General features: G+C 40.9%; 1 protein-coding gene across 3 annotated transcripts in view; it reads right to left on the reverse strand.

Moving 5' to 3' along the window:
- Nucleotides 1–6,296: 6,296 nt before the first annotated feature.
- Nucleotides 6,297–26,844, reverse strand: part of fcho2 (FCH and mu domain containing endocytic adaptor 2) — a 44,119-nt gene continuing 23,571 nt past the window's right edge. For 2 of the 3 annotated variants that reach the window (XM_042395073.1, XM_042395072.1), the window contains exons 8-29: nucleotides 24,434–24,530; nucleotides 20,947–20,991; nucleotides 20,685–20,754; nucleotides 20,563–20,587; nucleotides 20,245–20,301; nucleotides 19,274–19,331; nucleotides 18,888–19,063; nucleotides 16,207–16,231; nucleotides 14,737–14,776; nucleotides 14,398–14,483; nucleotides 13,262–13,345; nucleotides 11,525–11,640; nucleotides 11,301–11,430; nucleotides 11,042–11,125; nucleotides 10,667–10,726; nucleotides 10,012–10,123; nucleotides 8,879–9,034; nucleotides 7,960–8,092; nucleotides 6,870–7,069; nucleotides 6,699–6,763; nucleotides 6,435–6,599; nucleotides 6,297–6,349 (exon numbers count right to left, since the gene is read on the reverse strand). In XM_042395073.1, coding sequence (XP_042251007.1) covers nucleotides 6,327–6,349; nucleotides 6,435–6,599; nucleotides 6,699–6,763; nucleotides 6,870–7,069; nucleotides 7,960–8,092; nucleotides 8,879–9,034; nucleotides 10,012–10,123; nucleotides 10,667–10,726; nucleotides 11,042–11,125; nucleotides 11,301–11,430; nucleotides 11,525–11,640; nucleotides 13,262–13,345; nucleotides 14,398–14,483; nucleotides 14,737–14,776; nucleotides 16,207–16,231; nucleotides 18,888–19,063; nucleotides 19,274–19,331; nucleotides 20,245–20,301; nucleotides 20,563–20,587; nucleotides 20,685–20,754; nucleotides 20,947–20,991; nucleotides 24,434–24,530 — 2,007 coding nt within the window. In that variant the 3' untranslated portion in view covers nucleotides 6,297–6,326. The remainder of the gene's footprint in view (nucleotides 6,350–6,434; nucleotides 6,600–6,698; nucleotides 6,764–6,869; nucleotides 7,070–7,959; nucleotides 8,093–8,878; nucleotides 9,035–10,011; nucleotides 10,124–10,666; nucleotides 10,727–11,041; nucleotides 11,126–11,300; nucleotides 11,431–11,524; nucleotides 11,641–13,261; nucleotides 13,346–14,397; nucleotides 14,484–14,736; nucleotides 14,777–16,206; nucleotides 16,232–18,887; nucleotides 19,064–19,273; nucleotides 19,332–20,244; nucleotides 20,302–20,562; nucleotides 20,588–20,684; nucleotides 20,755–20,946; nucleotides 20,992–24,433; nucleotides 24,531–26,844) is intronic. The other variant, XM_042395074.1, reaches the window with a different exon arrangement.

A 26,844-nucleotide genomic window follows, 5' to 3' on the forward strand; every position in this document is an offset into this window, starting at 1 on the left:
CAAAAACCTACGGTGAGGCAACCAATAGCTCCTCTAGTCTCTGGCTCTTTAATCAGGCTCCAAGAGGATCCCAGGTAAGGTGTTTGGATGTTTTAACAGTACAGTTTCAGTTTGAAACTATTGTGTTTGCTGTCCCAAAGTGCTTGCAAAATACTCACATGTTCTACATTACAAAACATGAACCACTTTGTTAATTAAACAGTTATGACGTGAGCTGTGGGCAACTTAGGAAGTTGGATTGCTTTTAGAATACCAGTAGGTATGAAATATGTCCTCTATCATCATTTCTTATCAATAAAAAGCAGTAAACAGCAGAGTTGCCACATTTTGGCGGTTAGAAATCTGCTTTGTTTTTGAGACAGAAAGAAACCAAGCTATTACTGTGTTTGCATGATCATGTCCAATTAAAATGACCAATTTTTTACCATGGGGCTTGTGGATTGCCGAAAACTTTAAAAACATTTTAAATATATCTAGCCTGACTTTAATAGATATTCCCAAAATTCTGTCCTCTCTTGTCGTTGTTTACTCTTATATTTATTCTCATAGATTCTCTGTTTCAACAATTTTGTTTGTTTTATAATTTTGTTGTTCTTGTCTGCATTAATGTAATTTATTAGATTTTTCATGTTATTGTAAACCACATTGCATTGCTTTGATTAAATTGATTAATGGATGGATGGATGGATGGATGGATGGATGGATTGATTGATGGATTGATTGAAGCTGGTGATCTGCCGATGTCAGGCAGATAAAGCCATACAGTCTCAGTCCTTATATAGTGATAAAATCCCTGTCAGTTTTGTTAACAGTGAATTGTGTTCATATTTTATTGCCGGGGGGAAAAGTTGACAGAGTTCTGCTTGCTGAGTGGAAAATGTGACAGATGCCGCTGGATGTGAGTCTGACATGTTCAGGGTTTGAGTTATTCTAAAGAGGTCTTCTGGGTTTTGGAGCGAGCAAGAGAAGCAGAGGAGAGGAATCCATATTAATGCAATAAACTTACACCATCCTTGTTTATTCAGATGGTTTTCCTCGTGGTGAAGAGCGAGATCAAATGGGCACATCAATTATAAATTGTCCATAAATGTTACTGATGTGGGGTTCGCTCTCTGGATTGTAGAATAACTCAACTCTATGGCTCCAGTGGGCCTTTGAACAAACATGACTATGATGGTGGACAACACAGACTAAATGCTCCCTCTGCTCTGACTGTTTCACGGAGCTGATTCTTGACGTCCAGGATCTCTCAATCGATACCAGGCACAGATGGCTCGACCATCCTAGAACCCAGAATTTCCTCAATATGAAAGAAATAGTTTGACATTTTGGGAAATACACTTATTCTTACTTTCACGCCCTATAAAGCTCGTTAATTAACACAACAGTTAAAACTCTTTTGTTGAATCGACAAAAAAAAACTACAACTACACTGGATTATGTGCAGGACTGAGTACAGTGAATCTCAGCTGGTTGCCTGTCACAGTGACAACAAAACTCCAGGAATTCACTGCTCCCGGCCAAGAAACATACCTGCACATAACTCTCAGTAAAATCACGACTTGCAGTTTTTACACTTTTGTTTTTGTACGGATTAAACAAACAAGATTGAACATGTTAATTAATGAGCTTTAAAGCTGCTGGTAGGCAGGTTTTGTTACGTTTGGACCAGATCACGCTAACTGTTTCCCTGTTTCCAGTCTTTAAGCTAAGCTAAGCTAACCAGCAGCTGACTGTAGCTTCATACTAAGCATTCAAAACATGAGAGTGGTATCACTCTTCTCACTTCATTTCTGAGAGTGAGAAAGTGTATTTCCCAAAATGTTGAACTCTCTAAAACTCAGGAAATGCTGGGCTCTGAGTTTTACAGGGTGTTATGTGAAGGACCGCCGGGAGCAGAGACTTCTTGGAGTTTTGTCATTACTGCAAGAAGTCCAGCCAATGAGAAGAGTTTCATTGAGCCAAGAAATATACATAAGAAAGATACAGTAAAATCACAACTTTGCACTTTGTTTTTTGTACGGATTAAACAAGCGAGATAAAACGTGTAAATAAGTTGTTGGTAGGTCTTTATGCTAAGCTACGCTAATTTGCTGCTGGCTAGTGCTTCATATTTACTTTACAGACAGTATATCTTCTCATCTGGGCAAAAAGCTTACCAAAATATCTATTCCTTCAGGCTCTCTCAATCATATCTCATACTTGTACAGCTCTCACACTCAAACTCCCAAATCCTCTCAAGTTGTGTAAAGTGCTTGGCCGTACACAAGAGTCTTCATATGGATCAACACAGTTTCTGGATATGACTTCAGCTCACATATCTTACTTTGGTTTTGCAGAGAATAACATCACACACAAGAGACCCTAAGATCTCCTCCTCTTCATCTGAGTGAGGCGGACAGGGAAAAGTACAGTCAACACTGATGGCTCACACATGTGGCTGTGAACAGGCAGCTCAGACGGTGTATTTCAAACAGCGTGGAGGAGGTCTTCAGGCAGAGGGACACAAGGCATGACTGAGTGTGTAAATATGCACAAGGTGTTGATGTAGTGCTGAGCGCGTACGCACAGTCATGCATACATCCTCCTAGGCAAAGCACTGCATGAGCTTCGCGCAGTGCAAACAGTACATTAGTAACACATGTGTGATGGTGTCTTCAAGCTGTTTTCATGCTCTATCATTCTGCATGTCAGTAGAAAGTTTAATGCAAACCTTTTGATGTGGATCATAGTCTTTTTTTTTTAAATGTAAAACTGACAATAGATAGATAGTACAGTGAAAAATGTAATTTTCATCTTGCAGTGTTGCAAGTTTTGACCTCTCAGCCTACATTTTGTCCATGAAGAATATTGGGGAGATTTCAAGGCTTTAAAACCCCTAATAACTTGGTTTAAAATCTAAAAAAGTATGTCTCTATATCCATAAAGAATCATGACTAAATAAGCAACAATCAAAATTAAAATTTTAATTGACAGTGACCTGGAAACATGAGCAAACAGCCCACTAACTGTCATCAGATTGTGATTTAAAAAAATCCTGATTAATGAACAAAAGTAACCATAACTGCTCTAACTTTGGAGAAAATTCTTGTTGTATCTTGTCTGTCTAGTATGAAGCTGAGAGAGAAAATGTTTTCAGGGCCTTTAAATGGCCAGTTCACCCCCAAACTCTGAAACTTGCCTTTTGCTACCCCTAAATCTATCTAACAATCCACATAATTCCAGGTTGAGTCAAAATGCTTGAACCATAACACTAATTTCTACAAAAACACACACAACTGTCCGTCTCCACACAAAAGGGATAAAAATGTTCCCATAAAGTTTGCTGAACACAGGGACGGGGCTGCAAATAATGATTGTTTTCAGTCTCAGTTAATCTGCCGATTAGCTATTATCCGCTTTGTCTATGAAATGCCAGATAACAGAAAAAAACGTCTGTCACAGTTTCCTAAAAGTGAATGTGATGCTCTAGACACTATATCTTAAAGTTAACAAGCTTAAAGAAAAACACACAGAACACACTTAAAGTAGTCACTTTCATATATTTGTATATATTCATATATTACACATTTAATACAGGCACAATGAGAAATCATAAAGTAGAGACAAAAAGTGGCTGATACTGGTAAAAATGTACAATTTATGAGAATCATTTACACAATTTTGCTCTTTTTAAACTCTGTTTAATACAACAAATAAGAAAAGAAAGAATGTGAAAGTGACCAAACAAGGAGCCTTGTAAATTCATTTTGAAAGGTTTCTTTTTCTTTTTTTTTAAGGGAAAGCAAGAACCAGCTTGCTAATACTGAATACAATTACAGAATCTGCTTGTATTTTTTTTTTTTTTTAATGCTTTCGGCTCATCTTACCATAATCACTGGTATAATTAATGAAGAGAAAACACTAAGCGATGTGTTGATTTCTCACTGTACAAATGTCTGGTGCTACAATTTTAGGATTTTATGTAAACTCAACATTTGGCTGATTAAAGTTCAGTGTGATATACAAAATTTAAGTCCATTTAAGACACAACTCAAATGAACTTTTCCATCATTCATTTAAGGTAAGTGTCTCTAAATTATTATTAAAGGCGTTAGTCTTAAACCAGCTACAGATGTCCACTTAAAGAGTCATATAAAACATTTAAGGTATTTTAAAAACTGATGATTACATATAATTGCCCTGGCTGGATTTGATGGCTGAAATCAAATAAATCATCAGTTTCCAACAGTTTTCAAGTGAGACATCAGATGAATCAAGTCGTCACCTGTTCACCACCTGTTATCCAATCATTTAAAACCTCCAATGAGTTGTTTTTTTTGTAGTAAAAAATTAGCCTGATGCGAAAATTACTTCCTAAAATCTTATCAGAGAGGTCAGTTGGCCGAGTGATGCACAGTGTATGAAACTCCAGTCGTTAAAAAAAAAGTTTCATCAGTTTTCAATCACAGCTTCCAAGCAATTAATCACATCATTGAATGATCATTGCAAGGACGTGGTCAATGAAAAAAAAAAAAAAAAAAAAAGGTCCTACACAACATAACATACTCCATCAAGAAGTACAACAGCCTCTACAGCAGCAGCCCTCCATTAGTAAAGAGACAAAAATGGAAACACCAAGAGTCAAACGTGGCAATTTTCCAACCATCCATCCATTTTCCATTCACCCACTTGTGCTGTCAATAGTTTCGAGGGGCTAAGGCCTTTCCCAGCATGCAATGGGTGTGAGAGGCAGGACAGTTTCACCAGTCTATCACAGGGCAATGGCAGTACTCTGTCACAATATCTAACCACAGTCAACAACACTGGATTACTCAGTGTCGAGTGGTTGCGATAAGGCATTTCAATCATTAATTTGGCCTTATTGTGCTACTTCTCACTAACATCGTCTACCGCGCGGCGAGCGAACGAGAGGTTAAGATCGACTGACGAGTATCGAATAGAAAAAAAAGTTATAAAAAGAGTTCAATGATCAAACCCAAATCACAGAAGGAAAAACGAAGAGTTTATCATTTCTGGAAGACAGTTGGGTTGTAAAAAGAGGAAGTCTTTTCCCTTCAATATCCAAATAAAGGAGTAAAAAAACACAACTGGCACAATGTTGGTGCTATTTTCATTAATTGTGCTGTAGTATACAAAAAAAAAAAAAAAAAAAAAAGAGTAGAGAAAAGTTAAGATTCAGGCACATTTCTCCATTAATAGGGCACAAAAGTTTGATTAAAAAATACTTTTAAGTTTTAAAAAAAGGTTGCAAGTTAGGTTTGGGGTAACGTCCCTTGATTTTTTTTTTTTTTTTAAAGCATTTGACACAATGTTTTACAGTCAAGATCACTGAGCTGTTTTTTTTTTTAATAAAGATTTTAAAAAATGAAGGGCTTAAAAATGTAAAAAATACAAGCCTTGACTGAAAGGGGGATTTACAAGGAAAAATAGTTGAATTTTAAAAAAGATCACACTGATCACAGACCCCATTAAAGGGTGATTGTTTAAAAAAAAAAAACTCCATATAGAGAAAAGATTAAATCTGGAGACCCAAATCAGGCTAAAACATTGACGCACTTTTGTTGCCTATTGATCCACAGTATAAGAGGAGGCACTGAGGTCAGATTTTTTTTTTTTTTTTTTTGCATTTGCATTTGTTTGAAAGCACTTCAATGTTGTTGTAAAGATCAAACTTGTGCTACGAGTGTGTGAGACAGATTCTACCTTCATTGCTTCATTGCACACGATCAAAAAAAAAGACAATTCGCAAAGGAGGAAAAAAAAAAAAAGAAAAAGAGTAAGACAGAACTGATTTGAGAGTAAAGTCAGAGCTGGTCGAGTGTTAATATTTACAGTGCGGAGGGACAGAGGGAGAAACCACATGGTTATTCTTCTCTTCCACGCATGGTTTTGTTTTAGATTCCTTATAGGCTCTTGAAAAATGAATATAAAAGGGAAGAAGAGCGTCTGAGAGATTTTTAGTGCACTTTTTTTTTCTCTTTTTATGATTTCAAATACAATATAGATTTATATCTAATCAATAAATCGTTTCTGACTATACAAAAGTGAATTGATCAGAAAGCATTATTAGACTTCATATCTACACATTTCCTGAAAGCTCGTCTTAATTTGCTTTTATTTGTCTTTTTTTTTTTTTCTTTTTTTTTTTTTTAAACAGTGTTCAATACTCAGTGCTGTTTTTATTGTAGTGAGATTCTCGCTTCCCAGGTAAAAGCACAACCGTGCTCAGATAGATCCGGAGGTTCAGGAGACCTTGCGAAGTTGACGACTTCTGTTTCAAGCGAGATTTTTTCCTTTCTTGAGAAGCAGAGTGGTGGGTCACCTCAGAAATCTGCCATATAACGACCTGCAGAAAAGAACAAAAGTGACACAATTTGAGTTGTTGGTGCGCTAACGAACATTTGATCTGGCTGATGAAGGGTAATATATACCTGTGGCAAATCTCTTCTTGTTGAGAGAAAGTCTGTATCCACTCCCCTGCAGCTCCATGTCCACTCCTGACAGGGTGCTCCCCTCGTTCATAAACTGCACCGCCATGGTGGAGGGGTTTGACGGGCCATTTGACAGCTCGAACTTGGCCCTCAGAGACCCGGCACCTGGGGTCAAACACAAATACACTCACTTGCCACTGAGTCTACAAAGTACGATTTCAAACAAGCTGTCTCTTGTGGCAAACAAATTTGTATAAACCTTACCTTCATTTTCAGACTTTTCTGAGATGTCACTCAGTTTCCAAAGACACTTATTCTGCTCTGAATTCCTAAAAGGAGAGAATGAAATAACGCATTAAGCTAAAGCTAAGAGTTATTGTTCAATGCTTCATATTTTCTGTGCTACTGCTGATAACAACAAGCTCCACATCTCACCAGATGGAGTTGGGTAGGGATTGCATGTTGGTGACTCCTCCGTCGACAGGCACTAAGATCTGTATGTTGGTGAGCGGCCCGGGGGAGGCCATGGACTCCGGGTTGTAGCGGTAGTCCACCCGCAGGTCCGTTGTACTCGGTGCACACTTCCAGTAAACGGCCAGGTTGAGAGGAGTGGAATGAATCCCGTCAGACAGCACCTGAACGCAGCAGTGCAGAGTTAAACGTTAAATATAGACAAAGCTGCTTCGAATTTGAGTAATTAGAGTGATTTTCTTCATATCCTCTGTTGGAATTACACTGTGAAACTCAACTTTCAAGGTTCATTTTGGTATTATACTTTTGACACAACATATTTAGCTGATTTGCTGTGATTAAAACACGAATGCACGCTAAAAAACAAAACTCATAATCCTCCAAGGTTTCCTGGAAAGCTCAAAAGTTGTTAGTGAACATCAACTGTTCATCAGTTGTTCCATAAACAAAGCAGTCTGTTGAGCTCAGTTAGTTGATTATTGGATTGTTTGTTTTACAACTCTATGATTTTATACATTTCATTATATTCCTATATTTCTTGATCAACCATACGTAAACTAAGTCTTTTTTTGTGTCAAGATGACTCTAAAAAAAAAAGCGGGGCCTGATTATGGGGTGGCAGGACAGCTTTAGTGGTTTGTGAGGTCATCCATCAACTGGAGGGCCAAGGCTTGATGCTTGATGACAGTGTGGCCGAACCAGCTGAAGAATCCCTTGACAAGATATTTAACTCCTACCTACAACTGATGCCACAACATTTGCTGGCTGATAAGTTGAATTTCCCATTATGGATCTATTTACATATCAAAATCAGACATAAATACATTCATTGACCAGTTTTAATATAGCAAAACTTAAAGATTACGAGAGTACGATCACTGGAATAACATGTTCACTCCTGTAACCTCGTCTTCATTTGTTTTATTGCGTCTTTCTCAGGACTTGTCTGGATTGTGAAGCACTTTTTGGAAATGTTGTTTTTTTTAGAAAGCATTCTTTAAAATACAGTTATTTTATCTGGATTATGTTCTCGGTTCGGTGTCAGCTGACTGACCTGGTATTTTAAGATGTCCACGTTGTAGTAGGAAGCTGAAGGATTCTGATCTAAGGCTTTTCTGAGGTAGGATGTCAGTGCTTGCATGTTGAACCAGAAGTCCTTGGAGTTGGAGTCACTTTGGGAAGGATCGCTGAATAAAAGACACGCAGATAAAAGACAAAACAGTCAGAAGGATACGCACACGAACACACGCGCTCGTACACACAAGGAATAATCAGAGGCTCAATTATTCATTGCTCTTCTTGGCTTTGTGTGCAAAGCTCCAATAGCTTGGAAAAAATGACCCTGTTATATCCAACCAGCTACTAAATCATGAATTCCATTTGATTCAATTAGTCCAGCCATGTGGTCTTGGGGGATAACTGAGATGAACCAGAGCAAGAAACAAATAAACAGAAAAATATTCATTTTTCTTTAGCTTTGGGAGAGATTTTTTAAACTGGTCACAAAGAGTCGACCTGACAGAGTTGGTGCCATTTTTTTGAAACTTGCACATGTGAACTACAAGATACTTTCAACAGCTCTCACTGAGACAAAAGAGGTGAGAGGTAAAATAACGTAGGTTAAATGAAGCAGCTGTTATAAGAAGTTTGCTGTTCTTTTTTGCTGTTTTAGGGCGTGAAGTGTTTCAGAAGAGACATGGGCTGTTGAGAACCTGGCTGTTAAAGTCTGGTGGAAAATACTTCCCTGACAGCTTAATGATAGGTTTATGTCAGATTACTAATTGAATTTCCTCTCACTGACGCACTCTGTATTTCCTCAATTCTCACTCATATCATCAAGTCCAAATCCCTCTTTTACCTAACCACAACTCGGACAAGTCATCAACTCATCAGCTCTGCAAACTTCTTCACTTGCAAACCTTTATATTTTAGCTGTTTTTTTTGTGAACTTTCCCCCCCTTGGACACCCTCACCTGTATAGTAGCTGCTGGTTGGGAAGGATCTGCTCCAACTTGCTGGTGTTCTTCAGTTTGAAGGTGAGCACGGCCGGGGAGGGGTTGGTGGTGAACACCTTGATGATGCCCACGGGGAACGACAGAGTCATGTCTCCTGTGATCTTCACGATACACCTTGCGAAGTGCAGACATATGTTGATCATTTTTTTCCCATCAATTAATACTTAGTATTAGCAGTACTTAGTATAGCTTGTAAAAAGGGCAGAAAACTATGAATCACAAGTCACAAATTGACCAAGTTGACATCTTCAAATCACATGTTTTGTTTGACCAAGAGTCCAAAACCCAAAGATATGAAGAAATAATCACATTTGAGAAGCTTGACCAGGAGAATATCTGGCATTTTTGATTGAGACATAACTTAAATAATTAGTCAATTATGAAAATTATTAATTTCAAGGTAAATTTGACATATTTGGTCTTATTCTGGATGGTACTTTAGCCCACTAATCCACCCTTTATACGAAGATCTAATCAAGCCTAAGACTAGATATTCAACCTGTTGTAGTGTTGTGTCTAACATTGGCTTTAGTTTCTAGGTTTAACACATCCCCATCTCTAAATATACAGTATATCTACATTCTTCTGTAGTCTAATGTACATCTGGGGCAGGAAGAGTCTTGCTCGTTGGGGTCCTGCCTTGGCTGCAGTGGTAACAGCCCACAGTGGGTCTCAACCTTGCACCGTGTGTCTGCTGCATTGCTTATGAAATGTTCCATTTGCTAATCCCTGCAAAAATAAGCCTTTTGCACAGCAGCAATTTAACAGCAGTTAACCAATAAAAGGCTGTATGTTTTCACTGCCCCAGACTATAATCTGCCCCATGTAGGTTATCCAGTCTGAAAGAATGGTGTCAGACTTAACACAAAACATTCCACACATACGCACCGACATGGAGACACACTCTGCGAAAACGCACAACCAAAACGTGTGGGTGCAGCGCGCACTGCACTAGGAACCGTGCTGTACACCAGCGTGCACTGTATAACTCATAACGTCATACTTGTTATAGTTCAAATATGGACAAAAATGTGTATGCGTGCAGGTCCATGTCGGGGCCTTTGAGCTGCAGGAGGTCATGTGAGACTCACTTAGTGGGATCAGCCCCTTTGAAGTAAGCATTAACCGACTCTGTGAAGGCCACGGCAATGGGCAAAGCATCTTGGGATGCCAGGGTCACAGGGCTGGGACCGCGAGACGTTCCTGAGAATGAAAAAAAAAAAAGGCAGAGAGTTGTGGGTCTGTTGATTCAGCTGCAGATCAGACTTTCATAACAGCGAGGTCCTCACATCAGCATTAGGTAGGTTTGATCATGCAAAGATGCGTTACATAATTAAGAATATTTCTATTATTGCATTTCATGAAGTCAGTCATTCATACATCGCAAATCAGTACATTCTGTTATTTCTCAGATGAACAGAAATAGCATATGTTTTTAGAGCAGTTTGCGCTGCAGCTGCTTTACCTAAAATTAAGTACTATTAGAAAGTCAGAATGACCTCAGACAGCATATTAAAACAAGAGAATGAGTCAATTCATTCATTACTTCATCGTGTTAGGAGTCAATGCCGTTGAAAGTAAGAGAATGTGAGAAACAAGTTGAGAAGGTGAATATGGAGACAAGACAGAGGAATGCAATCACTGCAAAGCATAAAATGCAGGTGTCCGTCCGGCCCGGCCGACAGACTGAGAGTTAGTTTTAGTTAAATATAGAGGAGAGTCCTCTTGTATGAATTACAACCATACCTGCTGGTGTTTCACACCGCTTCTCAAAGGTAGGCAGCTTTGCTATGAACACATCGTCCTCTTTACGCCGAATTAAAAAAGGCGTAAAGAAGAAAGGAGGAGATAAACAGACCCAGAGAGCACAAATGTGAGGAGAGAATGACGCTGATCACAGTTGTAAGCCAGTTTCTAAATGATGTGTGATGGTGGCAGGTGAGCCCTAAGCTGACAAGGCTGATATGACTGCACAGAGATGAACAAAGAGCTAACAGGCCCTAATGATGAAATTCTTAGCATTAGCGAAATGTATTTATGCAGAGATGATAACTGTAAGCACCACACAGGGAGAGGAGTGTCTCTTAGGGGGAAAACAAGAGTTTGGAAGGGCAGACTCACTTTGGCTTAGCAGAAAGAAAGGAGAGGGGGAGAGCAGCTCTGGCTCTGGAGAGGAGAGGAGGAGAGCAAAGGTGTGCTCAGCTCCTGTAAGGAGAGGAGTGAAGGAAGGGAGGAGAGTGAGGGAAGTGGGAAGCAAGGTGGGACATTGTGGTGTAGATACAAAAGGCATGTTTTGGTGAAGAGCTGAAGAAAAGGAGAAGAAATAGTCCGAGAAAAGAGATATTCTTTTAACGGTGGCACGCCGAGGAAGCGTTCTTACCGACAGTCGGGGTGTTACCAGCGCTGAGTGAGGCGTTCGAGGACAAGGAGGAGGAGCTCTCTGCCCGGGCGAGCGGTGCGGTGGGAGGCGGGCTGGCGTTGGATGTCTTGGGTGGGCTGAACGGCCGTACCTGCATGGACAGAGTCAATCAAATAGAGATGATATCACAATGTTGTTTTTTTTAAACAGCAATCAATAGTGTGTTACTGCACATATGTACTCACAATCTCATTGATTCCTGTGAGTTTCCCGGTGGGGAGTTTGGGCCTGGAGGAGGGTCGTGGTGGGGGCACCAGGGCTCCGGCTGTCAGAGGGGTGGTAGGTCTGTTCGGTACTGGCACTACGAGGAAGAGCACAAGAAAATGTGACTGGTTGGTGACAGTTAAATAGCAGAGAAATTGGGAACAGAAACGGGAAGTTCACTCAAGTAGATGCAAAACCATCATGCATCAAGACCTCTAATATGAAAACCACAGTAGCAAAATTATATAGTGAAAATCATAACAGGAAACAAGGAAAACACATTCCAAACAAAATATCACAAAACAGAAAAACAAGGGAAAAAAAAACGTGGCAAACCAGGCAGTCAGTTAAACAACCATATGTCAGTCGAATAAAATAATAAAAAAAAACAATAGAAAATATAAAAAAATATGTCTCAAGTATGAAACAAATGCACAAAAATAAGAAAATACAGTTAAAATGAAACAAAACAAAACTAAAACTCCAAATCTCAGGCATGAGACATGTCTCTAGCATCGATAATAATGTTACCATTGAACACTTTGCTTGACGGAGCGGCTGCCATCGCCCTATCTGTAATCCCAGAAAAGACGTCAGAGAAACAAGAGCCGCTGTCCTCCCTGCCGCCCGCCGCTTTGCAGTCGGCGTCGGCGGAGTCATCAGAGAGGAAGCGACTGGACCTGCCGGAGCCGGACTGGGCCCTCTGGAGCTCCTTCACGGACGACCCCGAGCCCTGACGACGAGGTGGAGCGAAATTATCATTGAAGGCGATCCACTGACTCTGGGACCAGGACACGGAGGAGAAGGCGTCGACGCTCTTTGGAGGGCTTGCAGCGACCGGGCTCTTGACGGGGTCAACTGGCTCGGCCGGCAGGGTGATGGGGGCGCTCTGGGCCCGCGCCGGTACGGGCTTGAGTGCTTGGAAAGGGTTTTCTGGTGAGTCCCAGGGGGAGGATGTGGACGAAGAGAAAGAGGAGACATCTTTGGATTGTTGGCTCTCTGCCAAGGGAGGAGAGCGCTCCCGTTGTACCACCGTCTCAGCTGAAGGGGACGATGCGTATGACGGTTGGGGGGTGGGGTGGGTGGGGAGGGGGAACATGACAGATGCAAAACAGAGTATAGAAGGTAGACATTAAGACACACATCTGCTGCTGATGTCAGAGAGAGAGAAGCACCGTATCATCGAAAACTGTCACAAAATACATAAACAATGAAGATTTTATTGGTAAAGACAACCAAGTCACTCAGTATCAGTATGAACTTATATGATATACATGTTACATTATATCTAAACCCTGTTATATTACAGTTGGTGGAGCTTAAACCTATATCCACATGAATAAAACGTGAATTAGAACCTACAATTATGACATATTTTTCTTCTTTTAACATGAAAAATAGACTAATAGACACTGAAACTCTGTGTAACCACAGTTCTGGTGTCAAATCCAGGAACATATCATGCATATTTACAAAATAAAATGCATTCTGTTATCAGCAACAAACACACAAAGCATCACATCCTGATAATCTAAGTATAATTTAACCTGGCTACACAATTTATGGTTAAGTGCAATCACACGTCGTCACATGCATCAGCTATACTGTAATAATAAAGATTTACAAATATAAATACCATGCAAAACAGTAGCCGATGAAGCTCTTCAAAGGTTTGAATCTAAACTGCCGTCTGATAAACGGGGTCACACACGTTTTACCTGGTGTCTCTGGCAGAAACACGTCTGAGTCATTCATCAGAAAAGATGGAGATGGAGGGATTGAGAGGATAATAGAGGCGAGGTCTAACGAGAGCAGGTGAAAATCAAAAAATTAAAAATCAATAATACATCAAGTTATTTCAACTCAAGGGATGTAATGAAACAAAAAGTAAAGTAAAACAGATGAACACAAAATAAATAAATGAAAAACATCCATACATGTTTGAATCTTTTTAATACTTCACAGACTAGACTTGTTGAACGTGTCATGTGTGCATTAGGAGCCGGTACAACAGCTACACTGTACACAGAGATTTAACAGTGTGTAAGCAGGGACTTAATTCCCATCACGATATCTTAAATCGGGGCACTTTACGCTGCTCTTTTGACTTTTAAGCCGAGACCTTTGACAGTAACGAGACACTGTTTCACAACATACGTGCCAGCGGGCTTTACGGCCGACCCTCTGACCTCAACTAGGTGCCAATTAACTGTGGATTATGCTTAGCCTAGGCAATGGGTCAGCGCTAATGTCACTCTGTTTAAACACTGGTGTCATGCAAGTAAAAGCCATGAGAATCCCACTGTCGAGGCTATGTGCGCGCTTCGGAAAACCCCTCGAAAGTTAAGTAAAACAAACTCTCAAAAGTGTGAAACTAGGGAAGATCTATATGAAAGACGGAAACTAAGACAGGTACAGCTCGAATAACAAAATATAAAAGCTGCTGCTATTTAAGCGTGAAAGAAAAAGGCTAAACAGTGAAAATTTGTAGTCTGCCGTTTTATTTCCCTAAAGTCAAGTATTGAGTTTGACTTCAGGGGTCAGTTCCTCCATCTGGGACTGCCCTGCGAGGAACGGCTTCCAACTGAGTAGCTTGGAAAAAGAAAAAAAAAAGAAGAAGAGGGAGAGGGGATACTACGCAGCGCACACAGAGATGATGAGATCAAGGAACAGACAGAGCAAAAACGACTGGATCATTGGCTCAACTGAGTAGATGAATAAAAAAAAAAAAACTGTAGGGTGGTTGCTCTTTAAAGGAATTACAGTCTCCTCTTGATGTTGAGGGATACTGTACGATATTTAAAGGAAAGATAAGTTGTGGGGAAAGATATGTGCACAGTGGCGTTTTCATTACCTGTGGATGAGGACATAGAGGAGGAGGAGCCTGCTGCTACAGTCGGGCTGAACGGGTCCAGAGACAGAAGGTCGTTGTTAGTCAGTCTGCAACACGACAGAGAGAGAGAGAGAGAGAGAGAGAGAGAGAGAGAGAGAGAGAGAGAGAGAGAGAGAGAGAGAGAGAGAGCAGAAAAGCATCAGAGTAAAGTAAAAACATGCACATACGCATACAAAACAGACTGTTTTAAGTGCATAGATGCTGTAAACATGAAGAGTACTTTTATTTTTTTGCACCGAGCAGACGTTAAACGATGCAGAAAAAAGTTTTTTTTTTTTTAAAGTTTCTCTTTCTACTTACTCGTACGACGCTGGCACTCTGGTCTTTGCCAGTTCATCACCTGCAGTGGGAGAAAAACAAACAGAAAATTGAAGACCCACAGACCTGCGGAGAGCGATGACAGCAAATACATGTTCACAGCAAGTAAAAAATAAAATGATACAAAAAAAAAACCCAACAACACAAGAGGTTTTTCACCAGCCGATATTCCGACACATTTGCCAAAAGTAATGTTTAAAGTACATCACACCTTAAACCAGAAATATAAACTGAGGTTATGATTGAAAAAAAAGTGAGAACCACCATCTGCCATGAGTCATACAAGTCAGAGAAATATATTTGCAGTGAGAGTTTTAAGACATTTTTCTTATTTCTGCCTCGCAAAGTTCAAACTCTTACTGCAAGCCTTCTAGTGCGTTTTCTATCGTAGTAGTGGTGGTAACACTTTAAAAAACAAAGGGGATGGAGTGATTTTTGCAACTCAAAATGAAAGTCAGGTATTGCTTTGTTAATTTTTGTGCCCCTGTGTCTAAAGTTGCAAAGATCCATAACAAGCAACCTGAAGCAGCACCAGATGTAAGAAGACAGAACTGAGAGGAACCCCGATATATAAAAACCCCACACATGTAAGTAAACTCTTTTTAAAAAAAAAAAACAAAAAAAAAATGAGATAGTGAAAGTTTGCGGTGAGAGAACACGGTGTCAGTGATGTTAGCTGGCTGCAGCAGCTGTGTGAAGGGCTCCTATGAAGGGGGGGGGGTAGATAGAGATGAGGGCTGTGGCGGAGGGGAAGGAAGGGTTGTAGGCTTACTACTGTAGTGAAAACATACTCACCAGGACCCTGAGCCTTAGAGCTTAATGTAGATACTCCTCTGATCCCTGAGCGTATGTAGAGTATACATCTATCAATGCAATTACCTTATGTAAATTGATTGAAACTCTATTAATGTTTTAAAGCTGCAGAATGTGGATATTATTACTGTTTAGCTGCATTTAAACACTGTATGTGAAAAAAGAAACAATAACTCATGAAAAAAATTGCTCAATTGATAAAAAACACTTTTTTTTTTGAAAACCTCATGGAGCATGATACATGACCTGTGGGGTATTGCTATGCTAAAAGCATTTCTCAAGCACAGCAAAACACACAAAAACTCTGCCAGTTTTGCAGAAGGGGGGGAAAAAAAAAAAAAGATAATTTCTGACATGTCAAAATATAAACAGCTAATTAAGCAATTAATCTTATTTGTACCATAGGGGGGGGAATATCCCACAAGCTCACATTTTACAGAGAAGAACAGTTATTTACTTTTGCTCTGGATATGTTGGTTTTGGCTGGGTTTCTGAATTTTCCTTTCTTAAAGACAACTTCTTTTAAAAACAACGCCGGCCAAGAAAAACGTAGTTGAGAGGTTGTACAGTCAACCTCCCCTTTGCAGCCGTCCAGCAACACACAGATTGAGAGGTCAGGAAGACAGAGAAAATACTCACTGGACTGGTTCCTCCGCATCTGTCCCTGAAAACAAAAACAGACATTAATTAATCAAAGATGCATACGGCCCACCAAGAATTTTTTGAACTATTACTCAGCGGGACTTTGTCAACTTGTGCAAAAAAAAAGTTCCAAATAAAACTGCATGACTGACAAGACATAAATGATCATTCTTCATACTACATGACCCATAAATAAGACTTTTTAGTGAGTTTTTATGGGTTATTATGTTCCTCTCTGCTTCGGTGCAACTTGCACAACTCTTGCCTCTCCTTTACTTTTTACCAACAGGTTGAAACCTTAAGCCTTCAATTATTTATGTGAAAATATATATATATAAAATTTCAGATATGACATCACAATGTAAACCCTTTTAAGGGTTGAAAACTATATTATTAATTATTCCCAGTGGCAAAGGGAATTTTCCACTTCAGAGTTAAAGACAGTAAATCACAGGACTACTCTCCACTCACACATACCAGACGTTAAACCTAGGGTGAAAAATTCAGCAGCTCCAAACCATGCATCTAAGCCCGTACAACGATCAGTCAGGGACAACAGAGAGCGTGCCCCCAACACTTCACCAGCTTCCTTCACACAGCCCCCTTTTTTTTTTTTTTCTCTCTCTGGGCCATAAATCTGCTGTGTCATGCTGCGTAACACAAGATATGCAAGATATGCTCTTGAGGGCCACCAGCCCGATGGAAACTTAGAACATCAATTTCAATAAAGAATGTATTCGCACATGGAGAAAGGTTTGGGGGGTGGGTGGTGGTGGTGGTGGTGGTGGGGAAGTGGAGGTGAGGGGGGGAGGAGGAGTGGGGGGTTGTCAAGGGAGGAGGGGGAGAAAGAGAAACAAAATGGGTTTAAGGAACATAGCAAAAGCGTTTAACCACGGTAGAGCTGTGAGGCCAGGGTTTAGTCCCACAGGCGCTAAGCGGCAAATGGGTTCAATTACGGCTCTTGCTGGCCACACACACACGACTTCCATTGCTATTTCAATAAAGGAACACCGCGGAGGGAGAACCAAACAGGAGGAGAAATGAAAAAGACAGAAAAATGAGCGCTGCGGAAAAAAAAAAAAAGAGAAAAAAAAAAAAAGAGAAAATCTCTCAATAATTCACCCCAGATGATGCAACGTTCCTCATCACCTTGGATGTATGTTTTAACTTTAATCCAGAACATTTCTATAAATATAAATAGGAAAAGGGTGTGAAAAATTAATGTGAACAGACAGCGAGGAAGGCAGGAATACTGGTATTTAGATGCTAATCAGGGATGAACACACAAACTGTGGTCTGTGTTGTTTTTTTGTTTTTTTTTGGACTTTTAGTACGAGACGGTAATTGTGGGTTTGAGTCTCAACAACGACCGAAAACCAAAACTGCAATGAACAAAGTCAAAGGTTTAAAAGAGAACATCTTTCCTCCTCCGATCTTGTTATAAAAAAAAATAGAACAAAAAACATCCTCTATAAACTTGTAACTTATCTTTACCGTTAATTCCTAGAGTGGGGAAAAAAGAAAACATTTGTAAAAAAAAAAAAAAAAAAAAAACTAGGCAACTAAGCCCGTTAAAGTATTCATAAATAACCACAACAGAGTCCTGTCTAGAACAAGTGGGCTCCAATAAAACCGAAAGAGTGAAAGCAAACAAAGAAAAGAGGGAAAAAAAAAAAAAAAAAAAAAAAAAGACTGGAGGTACAAGACAAACAGTGAGGAGGAACAGTGGTGAAAGCAGAGGAAGAGAGAAGCTGAAGAGAGAGAGAGAGAGAGAGAGAGAGAAGATGCCGTGACATTCGTTTCATGTGTAACCGTGGGGAGAGAGAGAGTGTGTGGCGGGTGAAACCCACTAGACCCCCCCCCCCCCTATCGCCACACCGAGCGTGCCCTCTCAGCCGCTCCACAACAACAACATTAACAACAACAACAGCTCTCGGTGTTGCACACACACACACACACACGACGCATGTTTGCACACAAGCGGTAGTGGTTTTAAATTTTAATGGCGGCGGCTATTTTCATAGAACGGCGGAGAGTGATTCAGAGATTGAGTGATGGCGAGGGACAAGGAGCTGAATGAAAGGCTCCATGACTGACTGAGGCCACGGATCAGACCGGCCAGTGTGTGTGAGAGTGTGTGTGTGTGTGTGTGTGTGTGTGTGAGTGTCTGCCGCAAAGTGTTCCCTTAAGTGCCTGCGAGCAGAGCAGCGTGCATGTGTGTGTGTGAGTCTAAAGTAAACGGCCAACAACATCAAAAACTCTGAAATTATTGTTCCTGAGTTCTTGATATTTCTTATTTAAAACAAAACCAAAAAAAAAAAAAAAAAAAGAAAAAACAGACATGAAACTGGAATTTTAAGTAAAAACAAAACATGACATGTGTGCAAACAGGACCTTTACTGTATCAGAAGCCAATCTGGCATATGAAGTAAATTAAACATAACACATGTAACTTTCCAAGGTAAATAAAATAAGCTTGAAGAAAGAGTGACTAATGGCGTTCATCCACAGGACGGATACTACGGTTAAATGGCATTCCCGTCTACTCTAACTGGAGGTTAGACATTCTCCTGTTGCCCTCTGGTGTTGTAGAAGTAGAGTAGACGTCTGCTCGCAGCAGAGCAGGACAGCAACAGGTTTGTGTTTGACACGTTCGTGTGTGTTAAATCCATACGTACGGAGGTCGAAGGCGACAGGATGATGTTCCCGATGGAGGCTTTGAGCTCGTCGATGGTGGCTCGGTTCTGGTGCGTGCCGTTGTTCGGCTGAACGGGTTTGATCTCTACGTGGAACTTCCTGGGTTCGTCCTCATCTTCGGAATCGCTGGATGAGTAGAAGGAATTCTCTTTGGCATGTGAGGACAAAAAAAAAAGTTAAGGCGATAACGACAAGAGAGATCATCAAGAATGACCGTTTTTTTTTTAAGCCTGGCCATAAGGGGCGACAGAGAAGTACAGACGCAGGTGGGTGTGAAGATAGATCACAATAAATCCTGGATGTCTGAGAAGCCGGACTGAGCAGCGATTAACTGCTGAGTGTGAGTCAAGATAAATGGAAAGGATATCGTTTTCATTTGCTTCTGGTCTGATGCAGAAGCCCTCTGCATCGACCTGGGGAACATTCTGCAAAACACAAGCAGAAAGAAAAAAACAAGTTTAAAATCAAACTTTTTTGCACTATTAAATAACACAATGTTAAATGTTTTATATGTGTATCCTTTATAAATGAATATAGAAGCAGCTAAATGACAACCAAATTGTATTTATACATTATTATATATCACATTTTCACATTATTTTGCTCTTTAATGTCATTGTTGCTTTAAAACTCTACATTTTTTTAAAGTGCTCAAAACATGTAATTAAAAAAGTTATTTTAATCATGTTTAACTAGTACATGTGTGATGGTTCAAATCATTTTCCTCTTTGCATATTAATCAGACTTCCTCCTCTTGCTGTATTTTAACATAAGCAAAACTTTCAAACTTGTATATTTTCTTAAAATCATCAGAGCCGATTAGCTCATCACATCTGGATCATGAAGTCTGTTAATAGATGGAAAGTTCATTTTCATTCATGGTATTCTGTTTCTAACATTTTACATAGAAAAAAAACAATATATAACTCTCTCAGTATGTTCAGATGGGTTCATACTGGAAACATTTTTAACAACTTCAAACCCACTGAGTCTGTTTAATCCCAGTATCCCAGCTGCTGTGGAAACCGTCCCTCCATACATCCACACATCATATCTGACCGACACACATCTGAACAAACGTCATCAAAGTTCACCGAGAGCTTAGTGCTGCTAGCTGACATTTTTACAACTTGTCATATTTCAGATTTACAACTTTAAAGGACACATGAATACAAAATAGTGAAATGTTTTGCTGAAATGTATTGTTGATTAGTAAATTCTTGCAAGGAAGCAATAAAGAAGCCTTCTTTTTTTTATTTCTGAATATTTATGAAACATATATTCTCACTTACAGAAAAAAAAACCATGAATATTTAGTTTATGTATTAGCTTGCTTACAGCGTTCTGGATGTCTATGGCCCCATAGTATCCAGGGGGAGCACCATTGGCAGTGTTCTACAAGCATAAACAGAGAGGAATGAATGAATGAATGAATGAATGAGCAAATCTACAAAACAAACAAGAGGGAACAGAGAGAGAGAGTGAGAGAGAGAGAGAGTCACATGTTCAATAGCAGAATAAAAACCAAGGAGGATCTTTTCCACCTCCTGCTGTTTGAAATGAAAATAACATACGAAGCAGAAATAAAATAAACAGTTAAGTATCAACTCAAAAGAATAAAAATCCCTGGATGTTTCTGTTGAAAACGATACTCACAGCAGCTTCAACTTCTGTGGACTCCCTGGAAGACAAAATGTTCACATGATGATGAGAAATGCTTCAATAAATTAAGTTGCATAAATTGTTTTTGGTGCACTGAAGATGCAATCTTCACTCACGTGGAGTCTGTGTCCTTGTCTTTCCTACGACCTGGGATGCCAAATGGTTTTCTCTTCCTTGGTTTGGCACCTTAATACAAAAACAGAACATTTTTTAACCACAGATTTTAAAAAAAACGACAAAACACACATTATATCTGTTATAAATCATGTCTGAAATGTGTTGGTTTAACAACTTGCAGTGCACATTAAAGATTTTTTATACTTCTTGCAGTTTATTTGTTACTTTTTTTAGTTGTGAATCTTATATATTGCACCTTACCTTCAGTAGCAATAGCTGTATTGCACTCCTCAAACTCAATGGGTCCTAATGAGACAAAAAAAAATCATTTAGGTTCATTTGGCACGGAAAGGGTCAATGACCAACTGCTGTGAATGCTGTGAACGTACATCACGCAATAATCACACACACACACACACACACGCAGACACACACACATACGTTTTGGCAAACACACAACATGCAGTCTGGCGTGCCATACTGAGTGTGTATACAAACAGGGATAGGCTGGTCCCAGAGGGCAGATAGGGTCAATAGCGGAGTCAACTGTGTGTCTGGTGGCCCTAACAGAGATATGACACTCCCTCCAATGGACATAAAAAAAACAACACTCTACAACACTTCTTAACAGACACACACACACACACATAAAACCCCACCTGGGACGCATAAATTGCGACTCATAAACCAATTAATCAACGCAGGAGGAGCCTTGGCGCTCACAGCACACAGCAGGTATGAAGACTTAACTGAGCTGAAACTAACCCTGCCCGCACGGTACACGCAAAGTCGCTAACCCTATTACAATAAGACAAACAAGTCTGAGATTACATGCGATGAAGTGTTTAAATCCACATGGACAAATCTGCTCTCAGGCTTAAGAGATGCCCTTTTCTTCTGCTTCTCTCTGGCATGTGCAAACTGTCCAGAAGAAGGCAAAAAAAAAAAAAAAAAAAAAAGAAGAAGAGAGCATAAAATAAACATGATCATGCACAACACAACCCCGGTCAATAGATGGAAGTAACAAATTGTCATATCTGTTCCAGCCGATGACCGTGATATCACTTGGAGCACGACCAGCAATGAATTTAGTTTAAACAACCAAAGAAAAAAAAACAAAAAAAACATAGCTTTTGGTTATTCAGATGCATCATTTATATGATGAGAAAACAGTGAAAAACAACAAAGTTTACACTTAATTTAATGTTCATCAATTAAACACATTTACCTCCGAGGCCCCCGCGCTTCTCTCACGCTTCGATCGTTCCTCCAGAAACATTTATGGAGGCTTTTTCGAAAGGGGTCGCCGCTTTATCGTGCACATGCACACGCGCAAACACACACACACACACACACTAAAAGCTGCAGGGAAACCAGAGGCAAGACATGCGATGTGTGTAGTCCAGGGAGGTTGTGAGGCTGTGATTTTATCATCTATTACAAAGAGTGACACCTCAGATATATAGTGAAACAAACTGAAACTTACATTAGTGTAATATCTGCGTTTGTGGATGTGATTTGTTCAGTTAAACAAGTGGACAGATGTGCTTTATTCCTTCAGTCTGTGAGTTGGTGCAGCTAGAACTGGCTGCACAACAGAAAACACTGCATCAATGCTTAAGTGTTTCTAACTATTTTGTTTTATTACATGACCTTAAAGACACGCAGTCTGTGTTTGCTATCAGACCAAACAGAGTGCATTTAACCAGAAACCTAATAGCTTTGTAAGATGAGCAGAAGAAAGAGAGAGAGATGGGGAAAGGACCCTCTGGCAATATTTCCGATACACTAACATGCCTTGACCTGAAAACAACAAAGCTAATGATATTTTAAACTCAAAAACCTATACGGTAGCAGCGGCCCGATACAGCCTCCCCAGAGGATGCCGGTCGCGAGCAGCATTGACGCATTGTTTGGCGTGTGCAATGCTGAGTGAAGCGCAGGGAAGCGGCGAGTCACGAGAGGCATGCATCACGCCAAGTGAAGTGGATAAAGTACACCAATGACCGATCTACTCTACTGTGCAATATCAGGCCTCTTCACCGCCGGCGAATACACAACGGCGGCACGAACGACTTGGCATGCTCATTCAAGAACTTTCTCTCGTGGGAGGAAGTGAGAGAGGCGCACGCAGACGACGGTAATTCCGTTCGTCCTCATTCGGTCGCCGTGCTGACATTAAACAGGTATTTGAAGTCAGGAGGTGTATCTTTTTTTTTTTCCTGGAGAGGAAACTCATCATCATTATCTCATCATCAGCCATCATATTTCATTAACTGCATCGGTTGTAGGAATTGTCAAACAAAAGTAATAAAAAAAGGACCCAGAACGGGGGTGAAATTAATGGAAAATTACACATTGGATTCTTTACTCAAAATCTGGGATGTTTAACAAAAGCTGCTGTGAACCTACGTCAGGCCCAGGCAGAGCAGGAACCCTTTGCCGCTAGCATCCTGCTATTGCATCTGACAATATTTATGCACACCAACTGCAAAAAAAGTCTAAACACCAGACACATGAATATTACCTAAATCTGGGCAGACATTAGGAACTGTTTAAACATCTCCTAAACAGACAGACGACTTTGTTTATACAGGGGAAGATGTTTCTTTTCTTTCTACTCTCTGTGAGGGAAGCATGCAGTCACGCATGAGCGGAGAATGGTTTTTTAAATTGCATATGCTTCACATGGCACTGGGAGTGGGAGAAGGGGAGGAGGGAGGAGGGGGGGGGGTTTGCGTGTCTGGCCCGCCGCCAGTTGACAGCTCAGCTGGATATCGTTGAACACTCCGAACCCCCCTGCCTCGCAGCGTGTCACTTTGGGATTGTTTCCGCAATAGAAAGTTTATTCAACCTCTCTCTCTCTAAAGGCACTGGACCGGCCATCCGTTCAGCTATTTAATCAGGGGACAGACAGGTTATTTTTCTGACAGGGCCGGGGCTGCTGTGCAATCCCTAATGAACAGCTTGATACAAGAGGAATTTTCTGACCGTTTTTTTAGCCTCAATTAATTCTGCTGTCCAAACAAATGAAGGCCACCACTCCTTGGACGCAGCGTCTGGACACAGGGGTCACCGTTTGTGTACACACAAACACAGCAGAGGTGAACCCTTTGTGCCTGTGACCTGACGTAATGTAGTACAAGTACAGAGACTAGTGAAGTAATTGGATATTTATGACGAGGCCTTTTAAACTATTCACGGGCTTCGCCGACTAATCAATATTTATTAAGGTATAAAAAAAAAATAAAAAATCAGGCTTTACAAAGACCGCGAGGAGCCTAATATCAATGAATGAGCTGTGTGTGTGTGTGTGTGTGTGTGTGTGTCAAACAAAAAAAAAAAGAGGGAGGTGAGGGGGGTAGAGCCAAAGGAGTCTGAGGAGTATTCCCTTGATTATTGTGGCATGGCAAAGTTTACACAAGAGTCATTGTTGAGCTCTGACCTCCTGAAAAGGTTGGTTCTGCCTGCTTAGCCTGCGAGCACAGCAAAGCCCCCTCTGTGTCACATGCTTACTGGAATGCCAAAGCCTGCCTACCTTTACAGCAGATTACTATGATTGACTCTGATAGTCCTCTCCTACTTCTAATTGCCCCTCTCTATATACCCCTCCCCTCCCCACACAAGGCATGAAACAGATGGAAGGGCCCCCGATCTCTGGACCGCAGGTTTGTTTACGCGCAACTCAAGACGCTGACAAACACGTGTTATCGTGGAATGGAACAAACAAGAGCGAGGCTGGGCTCACCTGGTCTCTCCTTGCCCGTTCCTTTGCTCTCGGCCAGTTTCTGTATTAAACTCTCCACCGAGGTGTTTTCGATGTTCCTCACGAATTCGTTGTGGACCTACGGGATGCAAAACAATGAATTGTGTTTAAGTACATGTGAAAACTGCAGCAAAATCTCCTATAAAACCCACATTCACTTCAATGGAATTAATAAAAAAGTTGGTTTTAAGTCAGTTAATGGGGTCAAATTCTCTTATATAAAAAGTATTTGCCATAAATGCCTGTATTCTCACTTGACAAAGGTGTGTAACCAAGTGCAATTAACTAGATACCCAAGTACAAGCAGCACAAGCATGTTCACACTCACCAGCAAAGATACCAGCTGTTGGTGTTGGTGGTGGTTTTGTAAATGCTATATAATAACTTTACTGTAGTTATATACAACATATACTGTGTTTGTGGACAATTTAAAGCCCCGTTAAGTGAAACTGTTTGACCTGGAGGAATTACTATGCCACGTTTTCAAGCTTATCAGCCATCTACTGTAGTGAGGACGTGTATTTCCACTGTATGCTAGAACGGAACTGACATTATCAACCATCATCATAACCAGTAATTGATTAAAATGTAAAATGTTCATCCCATGTTGGAGGGGGGGGGGGATGGGTGCAGTTACATAAGTCAGTGTTAAGTAACATTAAACTCATTGTTCAGAGATTTCTTTATGTTTTGTCGTAATATTTGTGTGTTTCAAAGAAAAACAGAGGATTAGTGTGACAGGTCGACGGAGCGGTGAGATGTCTGGGTGTTTGTTTTTGTGATATACAGGACGGTGGACAAACACAATCTGCTGCTGCTAGTTCTCCCTCTAACTCACACTGCTTAGCCTTTAGTTGATATTTATTTAACGTTTACTTTGTGTTTGGCCTGTGGAGAGATACTATACTTTACTGTCATTCTATTGCGTCAGGTTGAATCATTGTTGTTGGCACTGCGATGCGCTGATGCCCTTTGGGCGGAATCAGAGGAGGCGTAGTGTTTGTTTGCTTGTTTGTTTTCAATGTGCATGTGTGCTTGTGTGTTTACCGAGGGGGGGGAAGTGAAAGTGATGTGTGTACGTATAGGGGATGGGGATGAAGAACAGCAGCTGACTCTGTGCCATCTCGCCAAAACCATTTAGATGTGCGTGATACTGTAAACGCATACACACACACAAATGTGTCTCTTCCCCCCCACCACCACCCCACCCCTGCCCTCGAGCCCCTGTGGCGAGGTGGAGTGCATTAGCCTTCTATGTCCTAGCAGGAGAGGATGTTGGGAAGGGGGGGTGGGGGTGATGAGGGTGAGGTGGTGGTGGTGGTGGGGGGGAGGAGGGCACAGGGAGGTTGCCGCGGTGAGGAAGTATGCTCACTGCAGCACACGCGATCTGTCAGGTGCTGCTGCCATGACGGCGGGCACTAACACTGGACTCAACCTGCGTGCCCCGCTGGCCTCTCTCTCTCTCTCTCTCTTTCTCTCTCACTCTCTCTCTCACACACACACTCACACACAAACCTCATCCTGCGGAGAATTTTCGCCCACATCCTCGAAACATGCATCTGCTTTCAAGGGATCCTCGCTCACACACAAACGCTCACGCATTATAAAAACAAACACAGCATGCGCACCGACAGATACACCTGCCCTTATGTGACTTTAAAGCTCTCGACGCAGGGAACAGCACTCTGCACTCCTCTCAACTTCAAACGTGAACTTAATATACCTATATAAGGTGTTTTCCTCTTTACACTACTTACTTTTTTCCCCTCCCATCCTTTCATTCTAACCCTCTTATACTTCATGCCCAGCTGAGCTGAGCCTTGTCTGAAAATACCTGTCACGTTGACATGATTACTCCTTGATTTTAGTGACACCTTCAGTTACAGGTACCCTTTTGCTTTAGTTTCATACACTGCAAGTCTCTGCACTGACAGCAGCTCCAACGCTGGACTCTACTCTTGGATGAGATACATGTAAGGAAACAATTTTGTTGTTTTGTTGTATATTCCACCCAAATTTCCTTTGTACACAGGTAAAAGTCATCGCCAAGTCCACTGTTGGCCTTGTGTGCGCGTAAACAGTCGTGTCTCCTCCGATACACCGATACACGTTCCTGTTCACCTGGCAGCGAGGAGCTTCCCTGAGAGGGTCTAACACGTGCAGAGATTCATACTCATCCCGCCCCAGATGTGCAAGACTCTTTGCAGGTGCTCCGACCCATCCAGTATCCAGTCACTGGTGCAGCAACAAGGACACGGTCGCTCACTAGTTTCCAACCAATGGACGCTTCTAGTTTTGCTCACAACTGTGGTGCAGCAAGCTAAGTTGGAAGCACCACAGCTGCTGACTTTACTCAGGCCTTCCTCTGAGTGATAGATATATTATATATACAT

This window comes from Thunnus maccoyii, chromosome 19 (assembly GCF_910596095.1).
Source record: "Thunnus maccoyii chromosome 19, fThuMac1.1, whole genome shotgun sequence".
In the NCBI taxonomy this organism is placed as follows: domain Eukaryota; kingdom Metazoa; phylum Chordata; class Actinopteri; order Scombriformes; family Scombridae; genus Thunnus; species Thunnus maccoyii.